General features: G+C 38.1%; 1 protein-coding gene across 3 annotated transcripts in view; it reads left to right on the forward strand.

Moving 5' to 3' along the window:
• The window catches only part of EPB41L4A (erythrocyte membrane protein band 4.1 like 4A), a 121221-nt gene that overhangs the window by 77663 nt on the left and 17265 nt on the right, over positions 1-26293 (forward strand). The window contains exons 10-17 of one of the 3 annotated variants that reach the window (XM_088054483.1): positions 2919-3010; positions 3975-4052; positions 5342-5454; positions 11776-11857; positions 16011-16094; positions 18271-18384; positions 20752-20799; positions 25212-25289. In XM_088054483.1, the coding sequence (XP_087910609.1) occupies positions 2919-3010; positions 3975-4052; positions 5342-5454; positions 11776-11857; positions 16011-16094; positions 18271-18384; positions 20752-20799; positions 25212-25289 (689 nt within the window). The remainder of the gene's footprint in view (positions 1-2918; positions 3011-3974; positions 4053-5341; positions 5455-11775; positions 11858-16010; positions 16095-18270; positions 18385-20751; positions 20800-25211; positions 25290-26293) is intronic. The other 2 variants (XM_014258739.2, XM_088054484.1) reach the window with 2 other exon arrangements.

A 26293-nucleotide genomic window follows, 5' to 3' on the forward strand; every position in this document is an offset into this window, starting at 1 on the left:
AAATGTTAAACCAGAAAGGCATTGCTGTTCTCAGTACTACTTACTTTTTATATAAGCATTTATAAATTGCCAGGGTAATCCCTACTCTTACAAGCTTTAAATAGTCCTAAAAGGATGGAGGAAGTCCTAAACCTGTCTGTGCTGTAAGCAGTGTCACACTGGACTTGGTTGCAGTAAGGTACAGAATCCTTCCCAGATAAGCTAAGAAATGGTGAAAAAATTATGGATTGTTTCCCTTTTAATGAGTGTTTTAAGCCTTTTTTCTTCTCTAATAAAATTTAATTGTGTTATTGAATTATTGCAAGCATCAGTTTTGAGGCCATTAGTTTTCAGACATGTTTTTTCTTCAAATTCAAATAAATAAGCCTGGGTGTGTTATCAGAAGGCTTATTGGTCTGTCCCATGATTTTTAGGCAATTGTTTCACTTCCCAGATCTGAGTTCCATAACGTTTTGGTAAATTGGATCTACAAGGTTATTCACTCCCCGACTCCCCTTTTTTTAACCCTGCCTGAGTGCCCTTGATTGCTGAATACTAAGTTTAGATGTTTTCAGCATCATCAACATTTTTCTTACCAGCTAGGGCAAACTTTCTTCTGTGTTAGAAAATTACGCCTTCATATGATGGAATCAGTAATTTTTGCTGGTCATATCTTTCTATGATATGACAGTGTAACTGTGTGCTCCCTTTTTTGTCACTCACTGATTTTCATGTGTTTTCATGCTGTTTGCTCTGTGTATGGGAAAACTCTAAAACTGTAACTTAAAGAAGACAAAATGGACAAATAGAACTTTTTTCCCCACAGGAATCTGTCACTGAATGCCAGTGGCATTCAAACTGGTCTAACAGTAAAATATGGCAGAAACACTTTATTTTAAAAATTGCCTTTAAAAAAAAAAAAATTAAAAAATCATACCTGGCTTCTCTCTGCCCCTCCCTTCCCACATCCCAGGAACTCCTTCCTTTGTGATTATGTAATTAAATAAATTTAAGTGCAACAGAAGATTCTTTGCCTAAAAGTAGGAGTGAACAAAGGAGGAAGACCCTGCATATTAAAAGTGAATCACTGAGTTTTTTCCTAACAGAAGCTAAGCTGACTCATCATATTGCATCAAACTTGCAATACTAAAGTCCAGTCGGATATTAACCTTTTGAAGATGTTGTGTAGGTTTATATGAAATCATTAGATGACAGTCTGATATAGAAATTGTAATTTAAATCAAATAATGAAATCCAAAGCTGCTTTTCTGCTATGTGCAAAATAAGCAAATGCAAAGTACCACTTTACATATTTTCTTTAAAAGTTTTAAAATGTAAAAAGGCATTGTGATTTTTAAGTGGGTAGACTCTTGTTTCTAGCCATCAGAGGAGAAAGAGCAATGTTATTACTCTGGAAGACTCCAAGATAAATTGGTTTTTCTCCTTGACAATTTTCAAGATTTTTGAGGAAGCCTTTACTTTTCATGAATTAAACTTATTTTTGCTTGTGAATCCTGCAGAGAGATGGTGATCCCTATCAAACCTGAGGGACTTTGGGAATATATTTATGGGACCAATGTACACCAAAGTCATTCTGTGATATCCCCAGCAGTATCAGATGAATTCTAAGTTTCAGCATCCTTGGTGTTTTTTGTCTTACTGTACTACCTGTATTCTTCTTTCTTGTGATAGAGAGTAAAATGTGCTTTTGATGGAAGACCAGAGAATTATTTTAATTCCTTGCCTATTCCATGGGGCTGTTCCAACCAGATATTTAACTAAAATAAGACATGGGAGAAAATAAGCTCATGTGTATATTTTCAGTATAATTATTTTTTTCTTGTCAGGGAATGAAATCTCTATTCTTCTAACCACAGGTGCAAAATTCTGTCATTTTTACTGTTACTTGTTTCAAGGTGAAGGTAAAGCTGCTTGAGGAGGTAATTTGTGGTTTTGTGAAGCTGCTTGACAACTACTAATAGAGATATAACTGGTTTTTTATTATAGGTGAAATTTTGAATTCTAGAGAACATAATTAATTGACAGTTTGCAAGGTGCTTGCAGATAATAATAAACAATAATAAATGAGGAGGGGTGGAAACTTGCCCAAGCTCTTTACTTGTGTGTGGATGGGACTGTAGGAATGTAACTAAGGCAAGGGCATAGATTGTCCGAAATCAGCTGCTGAGGGTTGTGTGAATCACACCTCCTTTGCAACCCACACCTTGGTGAAATGGTTTTAGACTCAGTTTTGCTACAGGGGCTGTGATATCATGCTGAGCTCTCACACTGACATCTCTGGGACTGCTTATTCTTTGTGCAAATCTCAGCTGAAACACCAAGCACTTGAATTCACCAAGTGAAAAACAGATGGAAGAGTATTTTTTGTGAACACATCTGAGTGTTTTATTCTGAAGTTAGGTTTTTTAAAAAAGAAAACTCTTCCCTTCTTCTGTTTTTTGGTGTTTTTTTTTCCCTCAGGTTTACCTTGGTCCTTTTCTACATGTATGTTTTGTGTGTTTCCTGTGTCATTGCTTCATATTAGTTTATAACAGATCTTGAGTTCCTTTCTTTTACTTATTCTTGCCCTTTTTAATGCTGTTAACCAGAATATTTCTGAGCTGCAGTTTCAGAAAATATCAGAAAGATAATTTTTGAAAAAAACCACTTGTGTGTTTTATTTAGGAAAAAAGTTGATGTGTATGAACAGGAATGAAGGAACAGAAGTGTTTCAATAATTTATTTTCTCTGATTTTCAAAAAGAAAACTGTTTTTAAATGAAGAATTCTACAAAATTGTAGAACCTGCTTTTCTTCATGCTGATTTCTTTTCTTGCATGGACTGACATGCGATGGTTGGATCTTGTGTTCAATAACTGAGATTCACTTCAATGGCGGGATCCCCCCTAAGAAAATTAATTTGTTTCATTTTATCTTCAGTGCAATGAAACTTCCTTCTTTTTTGAAGCACGTAACAAGGTCACATGCAAACATCTCTGGAAATGCTGTGTAGAGCATCACACATTTTTCAGGTGAGTGATGCAAAAGTTAGGTTGTGTTTTCCATAGAGCCTACACTGAGTGGGAACCTTGTGTTATACATGCAGAGTGGTGTTACAAAGGCTTCCTGCCTGGAAACACATTTGTCTTCTTGGTTATAGAATGCTTTTAAAAGCCTACACCTTTTGTTTACAGTGATGTGAAGCAGTGTTTTTAAAATTGGGTAGTTTGATGGTTTCTTTTGTCTTAGCATTCTTTTCTAAATAGTGCTTCAGGTTGCATATAGTAGGCTTTATCAGAAATATTCACAAATGTATATGGCAGGATTTAAGTTGCCATGTAGATATTGATGTATTTGACCATCAGATTTTCTATAGCAGCATTGGCTTGAGGGAGGCCTTTGGAATTCAGACATGAATATTTTCTACAGTGCACAAATAAAGATATATATATATATTTTTTAATAGAAATTCACTGAATTTCTATAACATTTTGCTACTTATTGAGGAGTAGAAAATCTTCCCAGTGTACTGCACATTTCAAAGCACTTGATTTTACAGTTGCAAAAAACACCAAGAGAAATTTGCTAAGATGTCTAATTGGGAACTGGTAGATGGAATCCTCTGGGCTGCCTTTAGCAGTCCTGTAAATGAGTGAACTGAGAATCCCTCCTGCAGTCTCTCTACTCTGGCAGGGTGGGTTTGCCTTCTCCCAAAATTAGGTGAAAGTCAGCTGGTGCTATCAATTTACACTTGACTCTGAAATAAAGAGCTGTATAATCAAAATTGGGGGGGACAAACAGGGAAAAAAGAGGGGACAAAAGGGAGACTTTCAACCCCATAAGAGCCTGTCCAGAGGTAGGGATGAAGAGGAGCTTAAAGAAAAAAAATTGTTTTGAGCCCAAATTTATATTCTTTTTTCTTGAATTGGGATGGGGAGTGTAATTCAGACCTATCTGTGCAACTTACTCTGTTATTTTATTTTTCAAACTACACAGGGTGCCAGAGAATGAATCAAACTCTCTGTCAAGAAAAGTCAGCAAGTTTGGATCCATAGGTTATAAACATCGGTACTGGTGAATTTTTTTGATTGTTTAAACTTCAGTTTGCTCTTTCTTCATTTCTTTTCTCCTCTCCAATGAGAGAAAACCCCCAACCAGAATATGACCCAGTATCGTTCTGAAGACAAAGGATGAATCAGGACCATTTTAACAGATTCTCCTTGGGAGTCTAGCAGTTTTGAGACAAATAAAAGTTTCTTCTCCAGATCCCCAGAATAGGTTGAGGCCTGCTATATTCTATAGGTAAAGTGGGAGCAGATTTGACAGTTCTTTAAATCCTTATCTCCTTTTAAGTTCTGAAATTACTTTAATGTCCTAGAGAGGTTTTTCTGACAACTGGAGAATACCAAAATGAGGCTATGTCTTTTCTGACTTGAATAGGTGACAACACTGGATGAATGTTCAAGGCTCTAAACCTTGAAAGATGCTGTAAACTTGAAATTAAAGGCAGATAAGGAGCACTGTTTTCACTGTCTTGCAAGATATAAATGGATCATAATGAGTAAGGTTGATAATTGTTAGTTAGGCAGATCTTTGTCATTTTGCCTACTTCATAATCCAGATTATGTGAGTTATCATTCTCTGGCATTATCCAGATTCTCCTTGCTGTGGATAACAGGGCAATGATTGTCCTCCTTTTATGTTTGTAGTGGATCCTGGCCTGCATTACCCCATCCAGGATAATGGGTGGGAGTTTACTGGATTCCTGCCAGAGTACTGCAGAGGAATTTTTTTCTGTTGGACCACTTCAGCAGATTGGGGCAGGGCACTGGTGCTGGGGAGGAGAAAGCTTTGTATGGGCAAGAATTTTCTAGTCAATTAAAAACAACATGCCATGAAGCAGTTAACTGTGTTTGAGCTATTGCTGTTGATGGTGCAGTTCGGTTCATCTTCCTATTTTAATAAATGTCATGGATGATCTGTGATTTGATTTACCATGTTGGGTGACAGTCATAAACTGTCAACTTCGGTTGTCTTCCCTTTTTGCTTTTGGTCCCTATTGTTGCACCAAAAGCAGTGACAGTGTTGTGTATCCATATATATCATTGTGCTAGTTTAAGCCATTCCTAAAAAAACAATATTTTGTTTTAGTGGATTATCTCCACTTGAAAATCACAAGTATAGGAGTGGTTGGCACAATCTATCAATGATTTTGCCAGTGACTGATTCAAAACAAAATTCAGGGTAGTGCTACTCCACAGGAGAACCAGAGATAGGATGACAATTTAATAACTTTTTCAGTCTAAGGATCCTCTTTGATAACTTTTCCAAGTGCTTTCTTATGATTTTATTGTGTTTTGAAGTGGCAAAACATCATTGCGGATGACCAGAGACACTTCTGTGCAGCTACCGCGGCCTGACCAGAGCATTGAAAGAAGTCGCAGCAAGACTTACCCCAAAAGAACACAACAGACAGGTAGGTCCTTCTAGGGGCAGATGTCTTCTTTTTTTGGTTCTTTTTGTCATCATGAGGTGACTCAGAACTGCTGCAGTGTCCTGGAGGACCTCTTGGAATGGATTCTGTGTTTTGCCTTAGGTCAGTATTTGTATCTAAGCTTAACAGGATATGAAACCTCTAGCTTTCCAGATAAAATAAGAGTTGCTGTGGGTTAAAGTGGATAAAACCCCATGTGAATAGGTCTAATGTAAAGGTTGAGAGGGAGGTTTGAAAGCAGGCAGTGAGAACATGTTTTTTTCTCAGGAGTCCTGTCTCTCGCAAACAAGTTTTATACCCATGTGTCTTAGTTCATATCCCATTGTTTGGCCTGTTTGATCCAAGGTACTACTTTTGTGCATCCTCTTCCCATGTCAAGGACAGTATTCCTTTATTTTGAATTTAAGTGGAACAGAAGTTAGTGCCATGCAATTTTAACATGCTTCAGGTGTGTGAGCTGGAAATCTATTCTGTATGTGGAAGCTGTCATGGCAAGCTGGAAGTTTTTACAGAGGAGATAGGATTAAGTTTGGATCACAGAAGTCATGCCCTAGATAACGGATGCTTCCTGAAATTCGGTAATAGAGACGTCAAACTCCATATGATTACATGGATTTTGCTTAGCTTCATCTATGACAGAAGGCACACACAGTTCAGTCAAACTGTGCATGGAATTAAGCACCTATGTGTTTGCTATTTGAGAAAAAACAATATCTCTTTTTTATTGTAGTTTAATATGCCACTATAGAATTTGAGAACCTATTTTTAAAAAGAGAGCAGATACATACCTCTGGAAACCTCCAGAATGCAGTCTTTTGTATTTTGATTTAGAAACAAAACTGGTGTGCTCTACCTTTTAGCTGTGATTGCTCTTGAAATGTAACATAGGTGAAAGAATAGCCTTAGAAAATAGAGCCAGTTTATAACATTTAAAAAAAATTAATTATTTTATTTTATTTTATTTTATTTTATTTTATTTTATTTTATTTTATTTTTATTTTATTTTATTTTACTTGGTGTAAAAAGAGAAGAATTACTTTGCTTTCTGATTGTGATGTTTCATTGTGTGCAGTTTTAACTGCATGTCTGAGAGGACAAGAAGCTGTTCACCCTTGAACCTAATGACATCAACTTTTTGTTCAGCTGGACTGTCCTGTTCTCAGGGCAGCAGTTCAAGCCAAACAGCATTTCCTACCTCATTAGTCCCTGGTTCTGTTTCAGGAAATTCGTGTGGCTTTTTGTCAGCTAAAACTCAGCTCTTGGTTTAAAATAATGTTTGCCTTAGTGCAGGCAGTGAAGGTGGGTCTGTGCTGCTGCAAGGCTGTGCATGTGTTCTGTTCATTTTGTTTTTGGTCTCTTTGGCTGGAAGTGTGAGGAAAACCTGAAACCTTCTGTAGCCTCTTCTGCTGATGTAATGTGATGCAGAATTCTCTGGGCGACATATGTTTGCTATTTTGGTGGCTTTAAACACGTTCTCCCACTTTAAAATAAAATGTCTGCTTTTTCACTATTTTGCTTACATATAGTTGTGCAATCTCTGTCCTTCATCTGTTTTCTTTTAAAATTAAAGCTTTAATTGATTACCCATGTATTCCAAGTCATATTCCACTGGGGAAAATGTATTAACTTAGATGATATTAATATTAAATGAATTTGTTTCATTTCCCGCTCAAAATATGAGCTGAGGGAAGAGAGCTATGTCTTTCAAATGCCATCTTTCCCTATGAATAAGCATATTTTCTCCTTTTTAAAAAGAAATAAATAATTTTTGTCTTTGTTATTCACAGTGATAAACATTGAATACTCTTCCTCCATTTAAACAGGCTTTCAGAAGCTGAATGAATACTAATGCTGCTTCTCCTCACTGTGTCAGACAACATATGACCTATTGCATAGAATAAATCTACCTCTTTGCACCTAAAGTTGTTCTTAGATATAATGAAGTCCATTTTACACAATAAATCAAGACTATTTGGCACATTTTAAGCATCATTTGCTTAAATATGTTATCACAATGTAGATTTTATTTTGTAGACTATTTTTCGTCCTGGAAATTAACCTGGTAGTCTGATAAGTTTTACGAGTTATGTAAAAGTTTCCCTGACTAAAATGTTTGAGAAAATTAAATGACATTTCTTCTTCAAATAAATATTCCTTTTGCACAATGACATTATGCAGATAGTCATCATTGATGGCTAGTCCTTTGTTCTTTATTTTCTATTTGTACTATGGTGTATTGAAGTTAAATATGACTTATGCAACATTTTAAACAGAGTGATATTAGTTTGTATGTATTAAATCTACCTTACAGTATTTTCTGTCAAATACCACTTTAGTTAGGATCCAGCTGGAAAAAGTCTCATAATTTAATTTTTTGGAATGAAAGTCAGGTTTCCATTTACTTCCCCAAATCCAACAGCAGCTCACAAATAACCCATATGAAATAACTTCCTTCCACCTACTCTGAGTTCAGCATGTTTCCTCATCTGCTTCTGTCCCTTTTTATCTTTTTTTTAAACTGCAAAGTGAAATGTGTTCTAGGCCTCATTTTTGCAGCCAGTGCAGTTAGCCAGTTTGATTTTGTTTGATCTTTTTTTTTTTTTTATCTATTGGTACCACTGATGGGACCAGCCACAGCAGTGGTTTTGGGGACAGTTAGAACAAGAGCATGACTGAAGCATATAAAATTGGCATTGCCTCCATCAGATAAATGTCTGTGAAGTGCTAAAACTTCTAACCTCTGACATCTAATTAAAACCCTTTCCCTTATTGCTTCTTTTTGTGTACATGTTCTGGTGTTATAAACACAGTATGTGCTTTTTATATCTTTTTCTGTTACCTGCAGGTAGAAATTAGTTATCTCTAGCAGAGATGAACAATAATGTTTCTTTGTCTCATTGGTCCACTAAAGTACACTGAGGTAGGACTGCAGACACTTGATGAAGTCTTGGTTAAGAGCTGGAGCAGGTGCCAGCCAAAACAATGACAGAAAATATTATTTCTGTTTTCAGTAAAAATATTTGTGGTTTAATAGTGAGATTGAACGAGATGATACTGTCAACAGAGAGAAACTATCTTTTGTGTATAAAAGCCACTGCCATTGATTGCTTCAATGCTTCACTGTTCATAGGATGAACAGTGCAGACCTTTTGGCGTTAGCATGGCAGATTATTTTCCTAGAATACAGATTCCAGTGGTTTAAAATGCAGTAATCTCCATTTTGTCACTTGTCTAATACATTTCATATCTCAGTTGGTCTAGGGGTAGTTGAAAAATGGTATCAGGAAACTTTAATGGCTATGATTTTATATTAGATTTAGACTGTGTTTTTATATTAGTGCATGAGGGTTTTTTTTACTGTATGTTTAGGCTGGTATTCAAGTTGGTGTTCATTTAGAGAAAGAGGTTTTTGTTTTGTTCTGTCAAGCCTTGTGAGTGAGATAAGCGTAACTTGTTTAATTTGCTTATTTTTCCCCTTTCAGCTGAGAGAGAATTACAGTTGCATTTTGCTCTGCTTGCAAATAATGAACTCAAACATGGAACAGGTTCTCTTGATTCTCTGTCTTGCTGTCTTAGGGCCAGGCTGATAATGCTCAGCTTTTATGATTTAGAGTGGAAGTGTTATTCTTTTGGCTGAATGCTGAACATGAAAAGCTCCTTGGGAACATCCTCTCAGGACAAACATTGATGTGACCAGACCTGTTGCTGTGGGTCTGAGTTTATTCAGTGGTGGAAAACACATTGCTTAGGGTTTGTTGTTGTTGTTTGGTAGCTGAGGACTTGGTTTGTTCCTGCCTTTGTATGTGGGGTAGTTGTGTAAACCAGTGTAAAATAAGTGCTGCCATTCTGATTTAGAAGCCAGGTGGAGAGCTAGGTGTAGGTGTTACAATTACAGTACTGTATGTATTGTGAAAATCCTTAAGCAATCACATTTTGCCACAGATCCCTGTTACTACCTTATTAGTAGCCATGGTAGGTAGAACTGTTGGTCTGGCCCAGTCAAAGTCTTTTCCCAGAAAATTGTAAGATTGGGTTTGCAAGTTAGATGTTTGAGAAAATAGATCTTGGGGTGATTTTAGCTATTTCCTAATTTATATACTTAGAGCTTTATATTTTCAAGTTTACTTAAGATCCAGTGTTTGGTAAAAGGATGGATGTGACTGCTTTTGCATTGCAGTCATGGAACATGAGATGGACAAACTCTTAAGGCTACAGGCTTAGAAACTAATAATAAAAAAAGCCATTATGCCAGAGTAGGCTGTGCTGGTGTAGGCATATGGAAGTCGATTTGGTTTTTTGGGCTCAGGGTGCAAAGCATGAGCACTTACTGCATGCTTTCCATTTGGTCACACTATCTGCTGCTCTCATGACTTGGTTTAAACACAAACACTACTTCCAGATAATGTCAGATAAGTGGCTTCACCTGATAAGAAACAGGCATGACAAGCAATGTACCAGGCTGATACTTTGGACAAATACCTGGTTGTCTGATATAGGTTTTGGACACTTGAGTTTTTAAAAATGTAATAGCTGGCATGAATTGAATGGACAAATCAGCGTCAAGATGGCTGTAAAAGGGAATTAAGTGTGTGCATTTACCTCACTGGAAAAATTCAGTGCAGTGCAGTCAATTCTGAGAGTACCTTATCCAGGTAAGGATAAAGTACTCTTTATTATTATAAATAAAGTAAATAATAATAAATAAAAAAGTAATTTAAAAGCAATTTATTATAAATAAAAGTAATTTATTATAAATATTTATATTTATATTTATATTTATATTTATATTTATACTTATATTTATATTTATATTTATATTTATATTTATATTTATATTTAAACAACCAGGGAAACCATCCACTAATGAGATATTCAAGATTTCTGCCGAAGGTATTTTTGAGAGGCCTATTGCCTCAGCAAGCAAGAAACAGTGATACACCTACATTTTTGCAATGGGCTTAGTGTTTGGACAGTGTTTTTGGAGACTTCTCTTTTATATTAGATAATAATATCATACAGAGGTATAAGCTGGTGGAACAGCAGTGTAGTCAGTAAAAGATGCACCAGGTGGAACACACTTGGAGACAATCATTACAGTTTCTGATTACCCGCCATGACCTGACACCCAGGGGTGAGTGGGTGCCTGCAGAATGGTAAGGATGTTGCCACACATATCAAACCAGCACTTCTGGAGGTGTCTATTACCTTGTCATCTGACCCTTGGCTGTTTTTCTGGCAGTTGTTTCACTGCTATGATACATTTTGGAGAACAAGTTATTGTTACTCCGTTAAGTAATAAAAGGATGTTCTGTGACTTAATTGAAAATTTCCTCACAGAGGAATATGTGAAGTACTGAGATCAGTTCCTTTGTTTGAAAAGTTATATATTTGCTGATTTCTGCAGAAGACTGGCAGATCTCACCTATAAGAGAACCAATTGATGAGCCCACAAAATGCCTTAGAAAATCTCAAGTATTTGTGTTGAAGTGGGGTCCAGAGACTCTGTTTGCCAAAGGGGTGGTATGGGAAGTTGAAAGAGATTGTGAAGAAATCCTTTCTCTGAGGCTGAGGAGAAAACTTACCATGCAAAATCTTTTCCCAGCTTAAATTAAGACATCACATTTTTGTTTTATCCAGTCAAAATGACTTGGGGTTTGTACTGCTGTATTAACAACACTGTGATGCTGTTGCTCGTGTCCAGAAGATACTGTATTATAATCTCAATCTACTTCATTATCTTCAATGAACATGCTTAGAATTCTCTCCAGAGGAGGTCTGCATCAATGATGATACTGTTTTGTTGTTCTACTTGACATCTATAGATAATAACAGTTTTGTAAGAAGTGTCTGAATTTGCCAATTAGGTGGAAACAGAATGTGTAAACTAAAGGAAAATTACAGATTAATATTAATAGCATAGCATGGAAACTGAAATCGTAGCACCAGCAGCAACCAAAGTGTATTCTCCTTACACATTTATTCTCATTGTTGACTGAGCAGGGAGTTTTCTTCTGTTGACAGTGGTAGAGTATCCCTTTGAGAACAACAGATTCAGAATTCCCTGTCTTATGTGGAAGAGTAATGAATGTGCTTAATGTTAAACTTTATTGACCTCTGGTACAACTAGAAATAAGGGTAAGACACAAAGATGTAATCCTTACACACCTTTAACAAGAGGAGCATGCACCAGGTATCTTGTGTGTCATTTTATCTCTCATGCTGCCCTATAGGTGATTATGCTGAATAGGTGTGCAAACATTTATGCTACAGGACTTATCTGTTTTGTTTTGTTTTGATTTCCAGGTTCTAAGAACACGAGCCAGATTACAACAAATGGAGAAAATGAAGGAACTACTAAAATTATTGCACCTTCTCCAGTGAAAGGGTATGTAGACCTTAAGTTTCCATACAGCTTTTAATAGGCTGTACAACACATTGGGTAGAGGAACATGTTTATCATGCACTTGAGTTCAGGACCATCTGATCATCTGCTGACAAAGGTCAGAAAGTGTTGCCAAGTAATTAATTTTATAAAATCCTGATCTTCCAATCAATGCAGAATAGGGATTTCAGGTGACACATGGTTTGAAAACCCATAAATCAGCACAAGTTAATGGGAAGGTATATAGTCTCAGGTTTAAATAGGAAAATTTGGATAATGACCCAAAGGGCACTGGTCAGGATAGTCCTGTGAAGTCCTGTTAGTCTCTCCCCTGGAAGCTGTGGGCTGGCTGTCAGAGCCCTCAGGGCATGTGCCTTCTGTCTCTCAACAGGGCAAGCTTGGGGTGTGTGGGCAGGGAGGAGCTGGGCATGGGCTTTCTCCCAACAGGTTTGTTAATCTTGCAGTGATTGCCCATTACACTGTTGAAATTGTAATAAAAATCAGGAATGTTCCTGATCTGTACGAGTAGTGAGCTGCCAGGGCTCCTCTGGACTTGTGTGTCTCATTTATCAGTGCTGAAGTGCACCTCTCTGGTTTTTAAGCATATTTGAAAGGAAGAAGTAAGACACAGATTCAGAAATGGGTTTATATCCCCACCCCTAATTTTAGGAGGAATTTATGTGCCTGAATCAGAAAAAAAAAATTTGTCTGACAAAAGAATGAGTCAAAAAACACAGCACTTAACTTTTGTTGAGTTGCCTGGATATCTGTCTCTGCATGCTTGGCAATCCTGACAGTTGTGTTTCTTCTTGAGTGAGTAACCCTTAACTGTGCTTACCTATGCATTGAAGCTGTTGGCTTCACAAGCTAGGTGTCTGGACAGACCTCTGAAAAAGGATCTAAAAGATCTACTGATTTGCTGGAAGTACTTGGTAGATAGTGTTCTCTATTGCCTAATATTTAGAACAGTTGACCTCAAAAAGAAAAGCTGAGTTAAATTGCTTTCTCATTTTTGAGGGAAATCGAATCCACTATTCTATCCCTTAGAAAACAATGCTAATTGTGTGTTAAAAGAAAGTTTATGATTTTGCCACTTGGTCACTCTGAAGCTAAACCATTAAATGGGAAACAATACAGAGGTAAAAAAATACATGGAGGGAAGGCACAAAGAGGATGGATCCAGGCTCTTTCTAGTGGTGCCCAGTGACAGGTCTAGGTGGGAACACACTGAAAGACAGGAGATTCCCTCTGAATGTCAGGATACAATTTTTCCCTGTGCAGATGACTGAGTACTGGCAAAGGTTGTCCAGGAAAGTGGTGGAGTCTCCATCCTTGGAGATAATTCCACAGTTGTCTGGGAATAGTTCTGGGCAACTGAATCTGGATCATCCTGCTGGGGCAGGCAGCTGGACCAGATGACATCCAGAAGAACCTGACTAGCCCACTATTGTGTTGTTCTGTGATTTGTTAGGAGAAAGAAAGATAAAAAGCAAAAGGTACCATTATTCCTTAGCACAGAGATTTTTTTTGGGAGGCATGGGACTCCTTCACTACAGAATTTGTAACAATGAGCTGTTAAAAAAAAATTGATAGGCAGGTTTTAGAGGAAGAGCCAGAATAAGTCACTCTCAATACGACAGCTTCAAGGTTTCTGAGTTTAGTTTCTTATCTTGACAGTTTAAAAGCATCTCACAGGCAGATTCTTACTGAGTCATATTTTAGACAACGTTAGTCAATTCCAGAAAAAAAAAATGGTTTTGGAAGTTATTTGTCTATTTAGGATTTGATTTGTTTTTCTCTGTGTCTCTGTCTACACATGAAGAGCACCTTTTGGGTCTGCCTGGCTTCATGTATGTGGGAGGCAGCACACAAAAATTGTGTAGCACTTAGAGTTTGGAAGTTTGCTCCATCCTGTGTAATTTTTGCACTAGTTGTCAGTGATGCTTGCAGAACATATTTCAGTAGTGTTCAGAAGCTGAGTTTTCATATTTAACATCTTATTCACTGTTGAGATCTGTAGTTAATCACTCCTATGTAAGTGGTATCAACTCAAATTATAAAAACCCCCCAATGAAATCTCACATGAAATTCAGATCTTAACCCTTTCAGATACTTTGAATGAACTCAGTACCTTTTGCAACTGCATTCCTGGAGATACTGCTAGTATTTGAAGAGCTGCCATGCTCTAATTTTCTGTCTGTAAAGTGTGTGACTGCTTCAAATGAATAATGACTTGGGAATTTAAAGCAGTAAATTCACCTCCCAGATACTGTCTCTTTTTAAGACTTGAAAACAGTATTCACCGTTGTTTAAGTTCAGCCTAGGTACTGTTCAGTAGTTCATGCTGCGCAAATCAATTCCTTTTTGCAGTATGGGATAGAAATGTATTTATCTGGATTACTTGCTCAGTCTGCAGTAAGAACATATTTTTAAGCCTGGGAATAGATTGCATGCACCTATGAGTCAATAATTAATGGGTGCAGTATTAAGAAAATTATTTACCTGATAAGGTGTAATTTAATTTCTTTTCCTGCTGACTTACTGTAGCTTTGTATTTTGTTCACTCTGTGAGAATTAAATGATTAACTCTGACCTGTAGTAACCAAAGGCTGGGGTTAGAAGTGGATTAGTGAGTTAAGTAGCCACGATTCCTTCATAAAGCTGAGTCTGTCATTTCCTGCTTTGGGGAAAGAACTCCCAGCTTATATCCTCCTCTCTGTAAGCAACAGTAAAGCTTTTATTTTTTCTGCTTGAGTTGCATTTTATAACTATATGATGATTGTATGGAGTTGCTGTCAGTAATATTTCTTGATGACCTTGGTGGAAATCAATGTGGCTGCCTCTTTCTGTCTCAGGTAAACTGCTTGTCCATACAGGAAAAGAGCTCTAGAGATGGAAAAGCTCTGCTGAGCCATTGGCAAGGACAGGGGCATGCTTCAGCTAAAAGCCACTTCCCAGTATTTGAAGTGGCAATTATCTGGGAGTTTTAATGGGTCAGAAGCTGTAACAATGCTGATATATCTGTAGCCAGCTGTCAGAAGCTGGTTACAAATGCTAATATATCTCTCAAGCCAGGTGACTGTCCTGGTACATTGCCTTGCAGCAGTCAATGAAGTCAGCTCTTCCACAAAAATATCTTTCTGGCAAAAATAAAACCCAAGGCTTTGCTGGGGAGGGTATGAGAAGGATATGCTGCCCTGCGAACCTATGAACCTGTGATCTGTCATGCTTTGAATAGTTTTCATCACCCCTGCCTTTGTTGCTCCCATTTTAAAGTAGGTACTGTGCACCTGGAAAAATGGTAGAGAAATATGATAAGGGTAATCTGAGGTATGTGGTGACTCCTGTACTGGGAGAGGTTAAGTAGCCTGTGGTTCTTTCACTCGGAAAAGAGATAAGACAGTTAAAAATGTGTAAAAAAAACATCAAGGGTGGTGTTTTTGATTAGGCAGCCATCGTTCGTAGCTGTTTGTTTTTCTTTATTTCTTTCTATAAACACAGAAACAGTCAGGAACAAGAGATGGAAGTTTTGAACCAGGTAGAAGTTTTGAAATAATGTTAAATAATTGTTTATGTCATAGCCAGATACTGGAACATACTCCTACCAGACACTATGACAAAAATTAAAAAAAAATATTTGAAAGGTATTTAAGTAAACCCATGGAAAAAAGTTTCATTAAGAGCTTTGTAAAATAAAAAAGAAGGTAAAGCCTCTGATTCAATAATCTTTTAACTGTATATTATGGAAGGCTATGAGATCATATTGTATGTTTGCCCTACTGTTAGACTTCTTGCCTAAGTATTTGTTCTTGTTTATTTGGAGACAGGATTGCCTGTTTTTCTGACTCAGTGCTCCCACAATTATGAGCTTGCACAGACGATTTTTTTTCCTTCTTTTTTTTTCCCCCACTTCTTTCTCCTTCCCTTTACAATTGCTCTTTTTAGGAGAGATTTTTCAACATAGCAACTCTTTGCTCCTTTCTCATAACAAATAAGTAACTATATGCCAGGGTGGGTCTCTTTAATGAGTGTATGCCTTTAAAATTAAATTTTAAGTGGTCAGCACAAAAGAAAATGTGATCTGTGTACAATGTTGTTTGTTTTTTTAAAAAATAAACATATACATATATATATATATACCTGTACTTTTATTTAGCTTTAAGAAGATGAAAAATGAAAACAGCCCAGAAACACAAAGAAGTAAAACAAGTGCTCCATGGGAGGAAAATGGCCCACAGAGGTAAGACAAGACTTGATGACTTAGGTATTGTGCAATGGTAAATATCATACAACAGCAGAAAGTTGAAGGTTATTGATACAATATATTAATGTGTTATTTAATTCATAATAGATGTGTATTGTATGTAAGCAGATAGGTTCTTTCATGGATAAATAAATAGTTAAAAATTAGGAAAGTATGTGTAGGAGGAGGTAGCCAGTGAATAAATGTCAGCAGTGGCTTTCTTTAGAGATCTGTTCATAGACCTCTGATATTTAGTATATTTGTCAAAGAACTTGAAAAAGGGGTAATAAACTTCGGTGATGATATGAAATTGTTTAGGATAGTGAGAAATTTGTCTGTGGAGAGTGGCAGAAAGGCTCCTGAAGTGTGACTGATGGGTAGATTCTGTTGAGTCAAAAAATGTAAAGAGAGGTGCATGAGAACAACAAAAAAATAACCCTAGATTTCTGCTTAATATGAAGTGCTGTGGAATTATGTGGAATTATGATGGATAACAAAGAAAACATCAGCTGTGTAGCAGTCAGATAAACAATTAGCAATTATTAGTAAATCAAGAGAGCAGCTTTATGCCATTGTATAAATTGGTGGATCACATATGTACTTCATGAATTTTGGAAGCAGTTCTGATGTCCTTATCTCAGGAAAAGGAATAGGCTTTGAGTGGGGCAGCAAAGGGGATCAAAAATGTGAAAGGCTCTGCAGTAAATCTGTACAAGGAGCAAAGGCAGAGGCAGACAGGAAACTTCCTGTAAAAGAGGCAATTTCAGGGGATGACATCTAGAAAATCACGAGTTGTACTGAGAAAAGAGAAAGTGATCAGGACTTTTTTTCCAGCAAAAGAACTAAGGATCTTCAGGTGAAGCTATTGAAGGTGGTGTAAAAGTGTTGATAAAGGCAGTCAGTAGTGACTCACCATGAGTGGGAGATCTGTGGTCCTCCTTTGCAAGGAGGTGAATTCCTGGGGGAGCTGGGTGAGTCATGGAACAAAAATCCTGAAGGGCTTCTGAAGACAGAGAAGCAGCAGCTGGCTCAGTAAGTCCCCTGGACTGGGAATGGTGTGGGATGCAGGGAGCACTGGGGAGCTGTCTTCAGGCTTCTGCTGACTGGAGGTGCCTGTTTACAGCTGCTGTTGGAAACAGACTACTAAACCAGACAGCATGTAAAGTGTAATCCAGAATGGTCCTGCTTTTCTATGACAATTCAGATCTATACCTGATGCACCCCTTGTGCTCCTGTAAACAGCAGTAGATTGTGGAGTAAGGAACAAAGCAGCAAGCAAATAGTCTTTTGCTAGGACAGGCCTTTCTTTAGTTGTTTTTAGAAAAGTAATGTCATCTTGTCACTTTATGTCTCCAGTGTTTCAGTTGCTTTCAGGACAGCAGGAGGTTTGATCTTGCAGGAGCCAAACAATGCTAGAATTGAGTTTTTGCAAATCTATTAATTCTAAAGCACTATGCAGGTTTAGACACATAAGCAGGCTGGATGTTGCACAGCGGCTTTCACAGCTCTTAATAATAATTCTCATTGAGATGAGCTGTGGGAACTTTTCACCTGTGCAGAGCAGTGCTGTAACCAGCTGTCTGCAGAAGCAGATGACAAAGAAAGGATTCAGTTTGAAAGGCAGAGGCTTTTAGGAAAGCAGAAAGAAATCTGGAGGTTGGAACACCTCCACACCAATGGAAGAGGTTTGTTTGTGGGTGAACAGAAGAGAAATGGGGATGGAATTGTTTCATGTTCCCAAACATCAGCTCTGTGATGAAGATGTATGTCATGATAGAACATGGAAAGTTTTCATACTTACATCCATGGAAAACAAGAAGAATGCCTAGCTCTGGGTTGGATATGTGATACTAAACCACAGAAATTTTAGTATGGTAAAAGAATACTAATAGACTAAAAATCTATATTTTGTAAGCTTAGAGTTGATGACTTGGCACTGATAAGAGGTCTCTCTCCTACATTTCAAGGTTTACTGTGAAAAATGTATTGCTAGAAAGCAGTACTATCTGCATTTACATAGAAATCACACTAACACCCAGAAAAGCATGTATAGCCAAATACTCCCCTGTGCATGCATGAATCTTTTAATTTTTGTAAGCTGAATGTCAGTTAGCTGGCCTAACTGCCCTGGAAATGTTAAAGCTGAGTATTTTCTCTCTCTTTTTAACCTTAGTGGACTGTATAATTCTGCTAGTGATCGCAATAAATCACCAAAGTTTCCTTACTCTCGCCGAAGGAACCCATCTGGTGGCAGTGAGAATGAATCTGGGCAGCCAGTTCGGAGGAGGTAAGAGCCTCAGGATTAATTACTGTCAGCTTCTCTGTGTAGAAACTTGAGGCTGGTGTTCAGCTCGTGTAGGCACAGCTGGGCCCTGGGAAAGGGGATATTCCAGGGGCCAATTGTTAGTCAAAAAAAAACAACCCAAGAAAGTATACCACAGCTGTTTTTGTAAAGGAAGCTTTGGTAAAGTATACCACAGCTGTTTTTGTAAAGGAAGCTTTGGTCTGGTTGTTTGCCTGCATGCTGTTGTGGGAAAATGATGTTAAAAATGTGAAAAGTTGCAGTATTGACATGTGCAAGATTCCTTTAGATACTGGAGCACTTATTGCCTGGTGAATGATTAAAACTGATGGATTTGTTTGATTGACAGCTTCCAAAGCAGTGTTATAAGTACATTTCTTTACTTTAACTGCCTGAAGGATTACACAAATGAGCCATAAAGCTGTCTTCAGCAGTCCCATATGTGAACCACCTTGCATTAGAAAGGACACCAGCAAAAATACAACTATGTGACACTTCCAATTGGTACAAGCTGAATTGAATGACTTAGAGGAGTAAAATAGAATGGATGGAGATTCTGTGCTGCGCGTCCTTGAACATGTCCAAAAAGCAAATTACAGGGACAGTTCTGAAGCAATGGAGTATGGAGAGATATGTGTTACCTGGGATGATTTGTCCTGCTGAGAAGCTGCTTTTATCGCTAGGGCACCCTGCCTGGTGATCTGTTATGAAGTATAAACAAACACAGATACTGTGCCATATTCACTGCAGTCTTCTAGAACTGCCATAGGAGCTAGCACATGAGAATTACATCTCTTTCTTGACAGCTCTGAAATCAATACCTGCTTGGCCTTCAAAGCCAGAGCTTTGGGGTTTTTGAAATGGCAGCATATTGATGAGGAAATCTAATTTGATGTGGAGCTTTTATCTGTGTCAGGTTTCTGAACTGTTTCAGACCTTTTATCTGCCACTCGCTGTCTGGGACAGGAGAGAAGAAACTCACCTATAGTGCATGCTTAGTGACCTCAAATAAATGTGAAGTGTAACTCTCCAGCAATGGAGTTATGTTTATTTGCTCTGTTGGATAGCGCCCTTGTAGGCGTTAACAACAATGTGTTTCTTGAATGGGTTTTTTCATGTTTTAACTTCAGCCAGGCCCCAGGCAGCCCCTCACTCACTCCCCCCACCAGCAGGATTATGGAGAGAATCAGAAGGGCAGGAGGTAGAAACCTTGTCAGTTGAGAAACAGTTTAATAGGGTAAGCAAAAGCTGTGCACACAAGCAAAGCAAACCAGGGAATGAATTCCCTTCTTCCTGTGGCTGAGCAGGTGTTCAGCCACTTCTGGCAGAGCAGGGCCCCATCGCACTGATGGTGACTTGGGAGCACAAGATCATCAGTCCAAACATCCCCTCCTTCCTTCCTCTTCCCCCCACTTTAAACACTGACTGTAATGCCACATGGTCTGGAATATCCCTTTGGTCAGTTTCGGTCACTTCTGTGTCCTGGCTGCCTCCTCTCCCAGGATCCCATGTACCCCTGGTCTCCCCCACAGTGTAGCCTTGGCTCTGTGCAATCTCTGCTCAGCAATAACGAAAGCGTGTCTTTATTATCAATCCTGTGTTCAGCACAACCCCAAAACACAGCCCCACTGTGAGGAAAACTACTGCAGTTAAAACCAGCACAGGTTTTCTGATGCATTGTCAGAAAGATTCATTTGGCTTCTTAAAAGCAAAAGAGTAGAGATTAAGCAATGCAAAGCTCTCTTATATCAGAAAGAGTGCTTCTGCACTGTGCAGCATGAAATTGTTTTTATCACTGGGGGATTTGCATTGGGCTGATCTAGTAATCAGATGGACAGTCATGCCAATAGCAAGTTTCCTCTTGGGCTACCACATGAACAAAATGTTTTTTGAAGTCTTTTCTCATATGTGAGACTGTAAATACTGACAGTAGTAGGTAGATTTTAACTCATTTATGCCTTCTTGAGTCTTGGTTTTATTCATGCACTTGCCTTTTCCAACTGTTAGTAGCTGTGCCATTTAGGCACTCTTTAGTGGAGTTAAGAGGAAACCAACAGGTTCTGCTATGTGGAAACAGTAGTAAACTCTAAAGGCCAGCATGCTCTGCTTAATTTTGCAAGTCAGGAGCTTGCAATGAGAGCTTGAAGGGAATCATGCCTTCAAAACTTATTGTAAAGGTGTCCTGAAAGGTTTAAAACAAGCACATGCCCTATTTTCTCTACCTGACATCATACTGGGGAAAAAAAAATCCATCAAAAAACTAAAATACTTTGGTTTTTTTTTATGGGTAGTTTTGTGTATTTGTATTAAGTAACTCTATGACATTTCATTAAAACTTCCTTAATGTCACAGGAAAAATCAAAATAGTGGTGAAGATTCAGACTTAAAGCAAAGGAGAAGGTAAATACATGATCTATAGCAGCTATGAAATGATAGTGAAGGTATGGGTTGTATTTTGTTTCACTGCATACCCTTCTTTCCTTCCTTCTCCCTCATCTTCCTAAATGTATAAAAGGATTGTTGTGTTACAACCTTTCAATTTTTTATTTCTTATCTTTTACTAAAATGCTCTGGTGCATGGCCTCATCAAAGCAGAGTCTTTCAGCATATTGCTGCTATTCCATGTTATAAGCAGCTTGTGAAAGTTTCCTGAGGGCTTATCTGCAACTTGAAAGTCAGTTCCAGAAGTTTTAGCTTTTGGAGTTTGAATCTGCAGATTTGTTTTTACTTCTCCAGCCTCCCTACCCACTTTTAACTAATCTGTTTTGCAAACAAATGTGCTATCATCTGAGATGAATTGTCCTGACAGAGGTAAGTGCAAAGGCATATATAACTCCTGATGGTCCTCTTGCTGTCTTGCATATTTTTTGAAAGCTTCTTGTCCCTGCCCCCATCTCCTATTTCAGACTTACTAGTTGACACCTTTCAAATTAAATGCAGGTGTGAATTTGGGTATGCCCTTCAACAACTTCAGCTGTTTACAGATTTTTGCCACATCTGCTTGTCATGACTCTGTGTAGTGCTTCTCACATCTGTGCTCCTGTTTGCACTGCTGAAATAAGGAGACAGTGGAGTGCTTTTCGATGTCAGAGGCTCCTGGAGCTTGGAAAGGAGAGGAGGCACTCCCAGGATCTGAATCACTGCTGCAGCACGGGAAAGGAGCTCTGGCAGAGATACAAACATCTCGGGACAATCACAGGAAGCCAGAGAAAGCGCTCACCTACTTCCTACTTACTATAAGATAACAGAATGTTTTTTGGAAGGATGTTGCCATTACAAGCTGCTGGTGGTAGTCTTGTGGTAGATATCCAGCACATAAAACTGAGAAGATTTAGTTAAGCATGTCAGGTGGAAAGCCTCAGTGCTCAGAAGGGACTCTTCCCACAGATTTGTTATTGTACATTGCAAAAGACCTCCACTTCCTCACAATTTGGCTATTCTCCTCTCATTTTAATTAGAAAAAAGACTCTGCCAGAATGTGAGCTTTCCTCAACCCTCCAAGCCCTCTCTTAGGCAGTATTTGTTGTGTCTCTTGTAAAATTGACTATGACTTTTTTCCTCCTTATGCTAGGGTATATAGGTATTCTACCTACAAAATATGAAATATATTGCATAACAAGGAGAACAGGGAAATAAAGGACAAAAGGTACCTTAAAATTGTCAGAGATCAGGATAATCTCATGTGTTCTTGCACCTGATTTAGGAAACTATCTTTTTTTCCACCCATTTTTGGTATTTTGCTCAGTAAAAGATGATACTTAATAATCAGTAAAAGATAATATTCTGACAACAAGCATGAGCAGCTGCCACTCAGCTGACAGCTCAGGAACCCTTCTGTGTTCACAGAAGCCCACAAGTGCTTTCCTGACAGGGAACACAAGTTAATTCAATGTGCAATATCCAAAGGTGGATCGCATTTCCATTCCTGAAAAGTTAGAGAAAGGCTTACCTTGACTTGTTCAAATTGGATGTTTTATCTTGTACTTTGCCTGCCATGCTGTGATTTTTGGCTGTTTTGGTACCTCATGAGATAAATTACTTAAATCACAGTAAATCAAGCTACTTCTTGTCATACTTAAAAATCTAGAAGAGTCATGCTAATGACCTGGAAGTGTGAAAGAACAGTGTTGCTCAAATGACATATTAATGTTGATGTTAGAAGTGTATTTATTAAACATCTGATGAGACTGGGGTTGGGAAAGGTATACTTTTGGCTGTGTAAGGTCTGCTGCAGTTCTAGAACATTTATTGCTCTTAACTCTTCCATTGTGCTTGAGTGACTCTTTTTGACACCATCTTTTAATCTTCCTTCTTTCTTTGGAGTTGCAATTTTCTATAGCAACACACATATTTTTTATCTCCACTTCGAGCTTCATCCAGAAAAGTGTATTTTTAGCTGGCAACATGGATAACCTGGCTTTAAATTATGAACATGAGGTTTGGGGAGGGGGATGTCACTGAAACTGCGGGAAAAACAAAAACCCTCCAACAACATTTTTAGTATTAGAGAATCAAGGCATTACTATATTCTGGCCTGGATGTTGTTCTGACCAGGATGTGCAACAGAAATAATTTCATCCATATGTAGCCTGGCCATGCAGAGGAAATAATTCCATGACACATTTTACCAGATTTTTCACTAACTTTATACAGTCAAAACCCATAGAGATTCATTGGTTCAATGTTCTTTGGTTCCAAGTTATGTAGTTCTTAATAGTTGATTATGCATTGGATATGAATTTGTTCACCTCTGATTTGTCCTCATTCTTGCATCTTCTTTCCCAGACTAGGTGTGTCTGACCCTGCCAGGGCTGATTTTTAATGGTCATTATCTTTTGTGTATCTTCTGTACTACTCCCAGTCTGTTGAGATGTCAAGCTCATCAGGCCTTGCCTAGTGGACCAATGCCCTGAAAAAAACTTCAGTTCCCTTCCCCTGGGGCAAAGGCGAACAAACCTGATTAAAGCTATCAAATAAAATAGAAATTCAACTTAGTATCTTTTCCAGCAGGAAGAAACTTCTCCTCTGGGAGAAATTTCTCTTTGCCAAATTTATTCCCTTCAGGCAAGCTGGGTTGAGCTGATTTTCCTAGACTTTAGCTGTCACATTATTCTAAGACATTTTTGTTTGAATGGGAGCTATTTCAACTAATGATTTCCTGATTTAGGTGAGAGGGGAGAACAAACTCCAAAGACCAAGGCATTTAAAGGCTCAGCAATGTGATGAAGGCAACCATAAATCACTGGTATTATGGTGAATTTAAGGCTCTCAGGTGTGTCAGAATGACATCTGTAACAGTGTCCTGGTTATTTAGTCCTAGTCCTCTAGAAAGCAGAGTGGTGTGTGCCTGAGAACAGCTCCATGCTGCATCTCTGCTGTTCCCTGGGAATAATCTTCTCTCACCCTGTTTGGGCTCTTCTTCCTAAACCATTAGAACAAGCAGTGAGCAGGTGCTAGTCAGCAGCTTCCTACCTTGTCATGAAATGCTCCCCCTTACCTTTTATTTACACCTAAGGAACTGCTTTATCTCCTTGGCTTGTTTGAGGTGAAGTTTAACAAACCTGTCCTCTTACAAATGTCAGCTATCAAAGAGCAAAAGAAAAGCCAGGAGGCATAAGAAAATACATATCTCTACCAGCATCATCAGGAGTTATCTCCTTATACCTCCTATTTCGTGGCCAGATACGTCAGAAGAAAAATTCTGTTCTCCATTGCAGCAAAACCATCACCAATTCCAACTCCAGACAGCCTAAATCCTTGTAGACCAGCTCCTGCTAATATCAGTCAGCTTTCCTCATTAATCATCTGGGCTGTCAGTATAGCAGAAAAACATAACTGTCTTCGGGCCATTAATAGAATCACAAAAATGTTCAGGTTGGGAAGGAACTTTTTCAGATCATCAAATCCAACTGTTCTAAGACCATCCTCACACTAAAGAATGAATGGTCCAAACTGGATTTTGTTGAGAGTGCTAGTCCTTAGAACCTAGCCAGTGGTACAGTGGCGGAGTCCTGGTTTCTAGGACCAAAGTCCTGACAGTTAGTCTGTCTGCTCCAAAAGTCAGTCATGGATTTAAGAGAAGTTTGCCTGTAGGAAGTGTAGCTTTTTTTTTTTCCATAAAGAGCAGCAGAATCCTAGTGTTACTGGTGTCTCTTCCATGCTGCCTAATACTCCCTTCAGACAAGCTGGGTTGAGCTGATTTTCCTAGGCTTTCGCTGTCCTATTCTTCTAACACATTTTTGTTAGAGTGGGAGATATTTGAACTAATGATTTTCTAATTTAGGAGAGAGAGGAGAACAGACTCCATAGATTGAGGACTTAGAAACTTACAGGATGGAAGTTGAGGGGAATAGAAAACATAGATCTCTGAGCATTTTGTTTTGACTGCAAACCCAGAATTCTGTATCATTTCTGTTAAATGTACCACAATGTTCAAGAAGAAAAGAGCCACACAGATAGAGACGAAACATTTCACACCTCCAAGAAACACATTGATGTGGCATATACAAAAAGAATGCTGAATGATGCAATAATACATATTTAAAAAATAAAAGAAACAAATGTCAATTATTCAAAATGAAAATAGCACTTGATACTACACTCTGGGTGCACTACTTTTGAAGCAGTTCTTCCAATCAATTAATGAGAAAAAGTTAATATAAGTTGCAGGTGGAGACAAGCTCTCCAAAGTTTATTAATTTTGATTTTCCAGGTAATGTCTTTGCAGTGTTGTTCTTTCCTCATTTAGCACTGAAATAATTTTGGTGTTAGTAGATAAATTTGTCCAGAGATGTGGCTTTTCTCTTTTCCAGGTCACGGTCCCGCTGTAACACCAGCAGTGGCAGCGAATCCGAAAATTCCCACAGAGAGCATCGGAAGAAGAGAAACAGGTGACAATAAATTACATGTTTTAGACAGGGGAACATGAAACACAGGCAAATGGAGATGGGAGTTTTTTCAGATGAACCTAGTAAGAAGGGATGTCTCACTATATTAGGAATGGCAAGAAGTACAACACAGACTCTCTTGTGTGCTGTACAAGAGAGCGAGGTTTATTATTCCAGATCTTCTTTTATAGACAGGTCCGAAAAGGTCTGAGAGGTAAAACTCTTATTGGTCATTAAACCAACACATCACTATCATTGGTCAACTGGAACACCACCCCTTGACTGCTTCTTGCATGTAAACAACAAGGATTTAAACAACACCTGCAAAAGGCTGTCCTTCTCCAAGGATTGTTTGTATCCCTCCTTGTGCTTTCTCAGGCCAGAGTGACTTAGTTTCACACAGGCACTGTGCCTCTTGCCTGCTTTCAGCATCCATAAAGGGATCTAACATATTTTATGTGTATAGAGTCCTCCTGAGGCAGCTTAAGACCCTTTTCTGAATAAGACGAGCTAATTGCCAGAATACATCATTATAGTTGGATGCAATGAATGCCTGCCCTCCTGTTGCTTGGGAAGAGCTCAGCAATGAGCTACAAGATCAAGTACAGGGCACACTTACAAAAGACTTGCAGTATAAATGCAAATTAAGTGGATAATATCTTGATAATGATATTCTCAGCATTCACTTTTACCTCACAAATTCAAGTACAGATTTTTTCAAGCAGAAAATAAGCTGTTGAGAAGTGAAAATATTTTTATTGGATATGAATCTCAATGTTGTTTTTAAAATAATGTATTGAATTGTATAAAGATTTTGTTTTCCAAAATGTCAGGTGTGGGCCCAAACCCAAAATGTGTACAGCATCAAGTTTTAATAGGACAGCAATAGTTCATACCAAGTGATGCTAACGAGTTCTGTATTATATATTATATCTTTCTTATTGCAGGTATGAAAAAGATAGCATAACTACTGATTTCCTATAAATTCCCTTCAAAGCTCTTTATTT

Source organism: Pseudopodoces humilis, chromosome 4, assembly GCF_049639895.1.
Source record: "Pseudopodoces humilis isolate 2021_Gansu_Grassland_sample_001 chromosome 4, ASM4963989v1, whole genome shotgun sequence".
NCBI classification, from domain to species: domain Eukaryota; kingdom Metazoa; phylum Chordata; class Aves; order Passeriformes; family Paridae; genus Pseudopodoces; species Pseudopodoces humilis.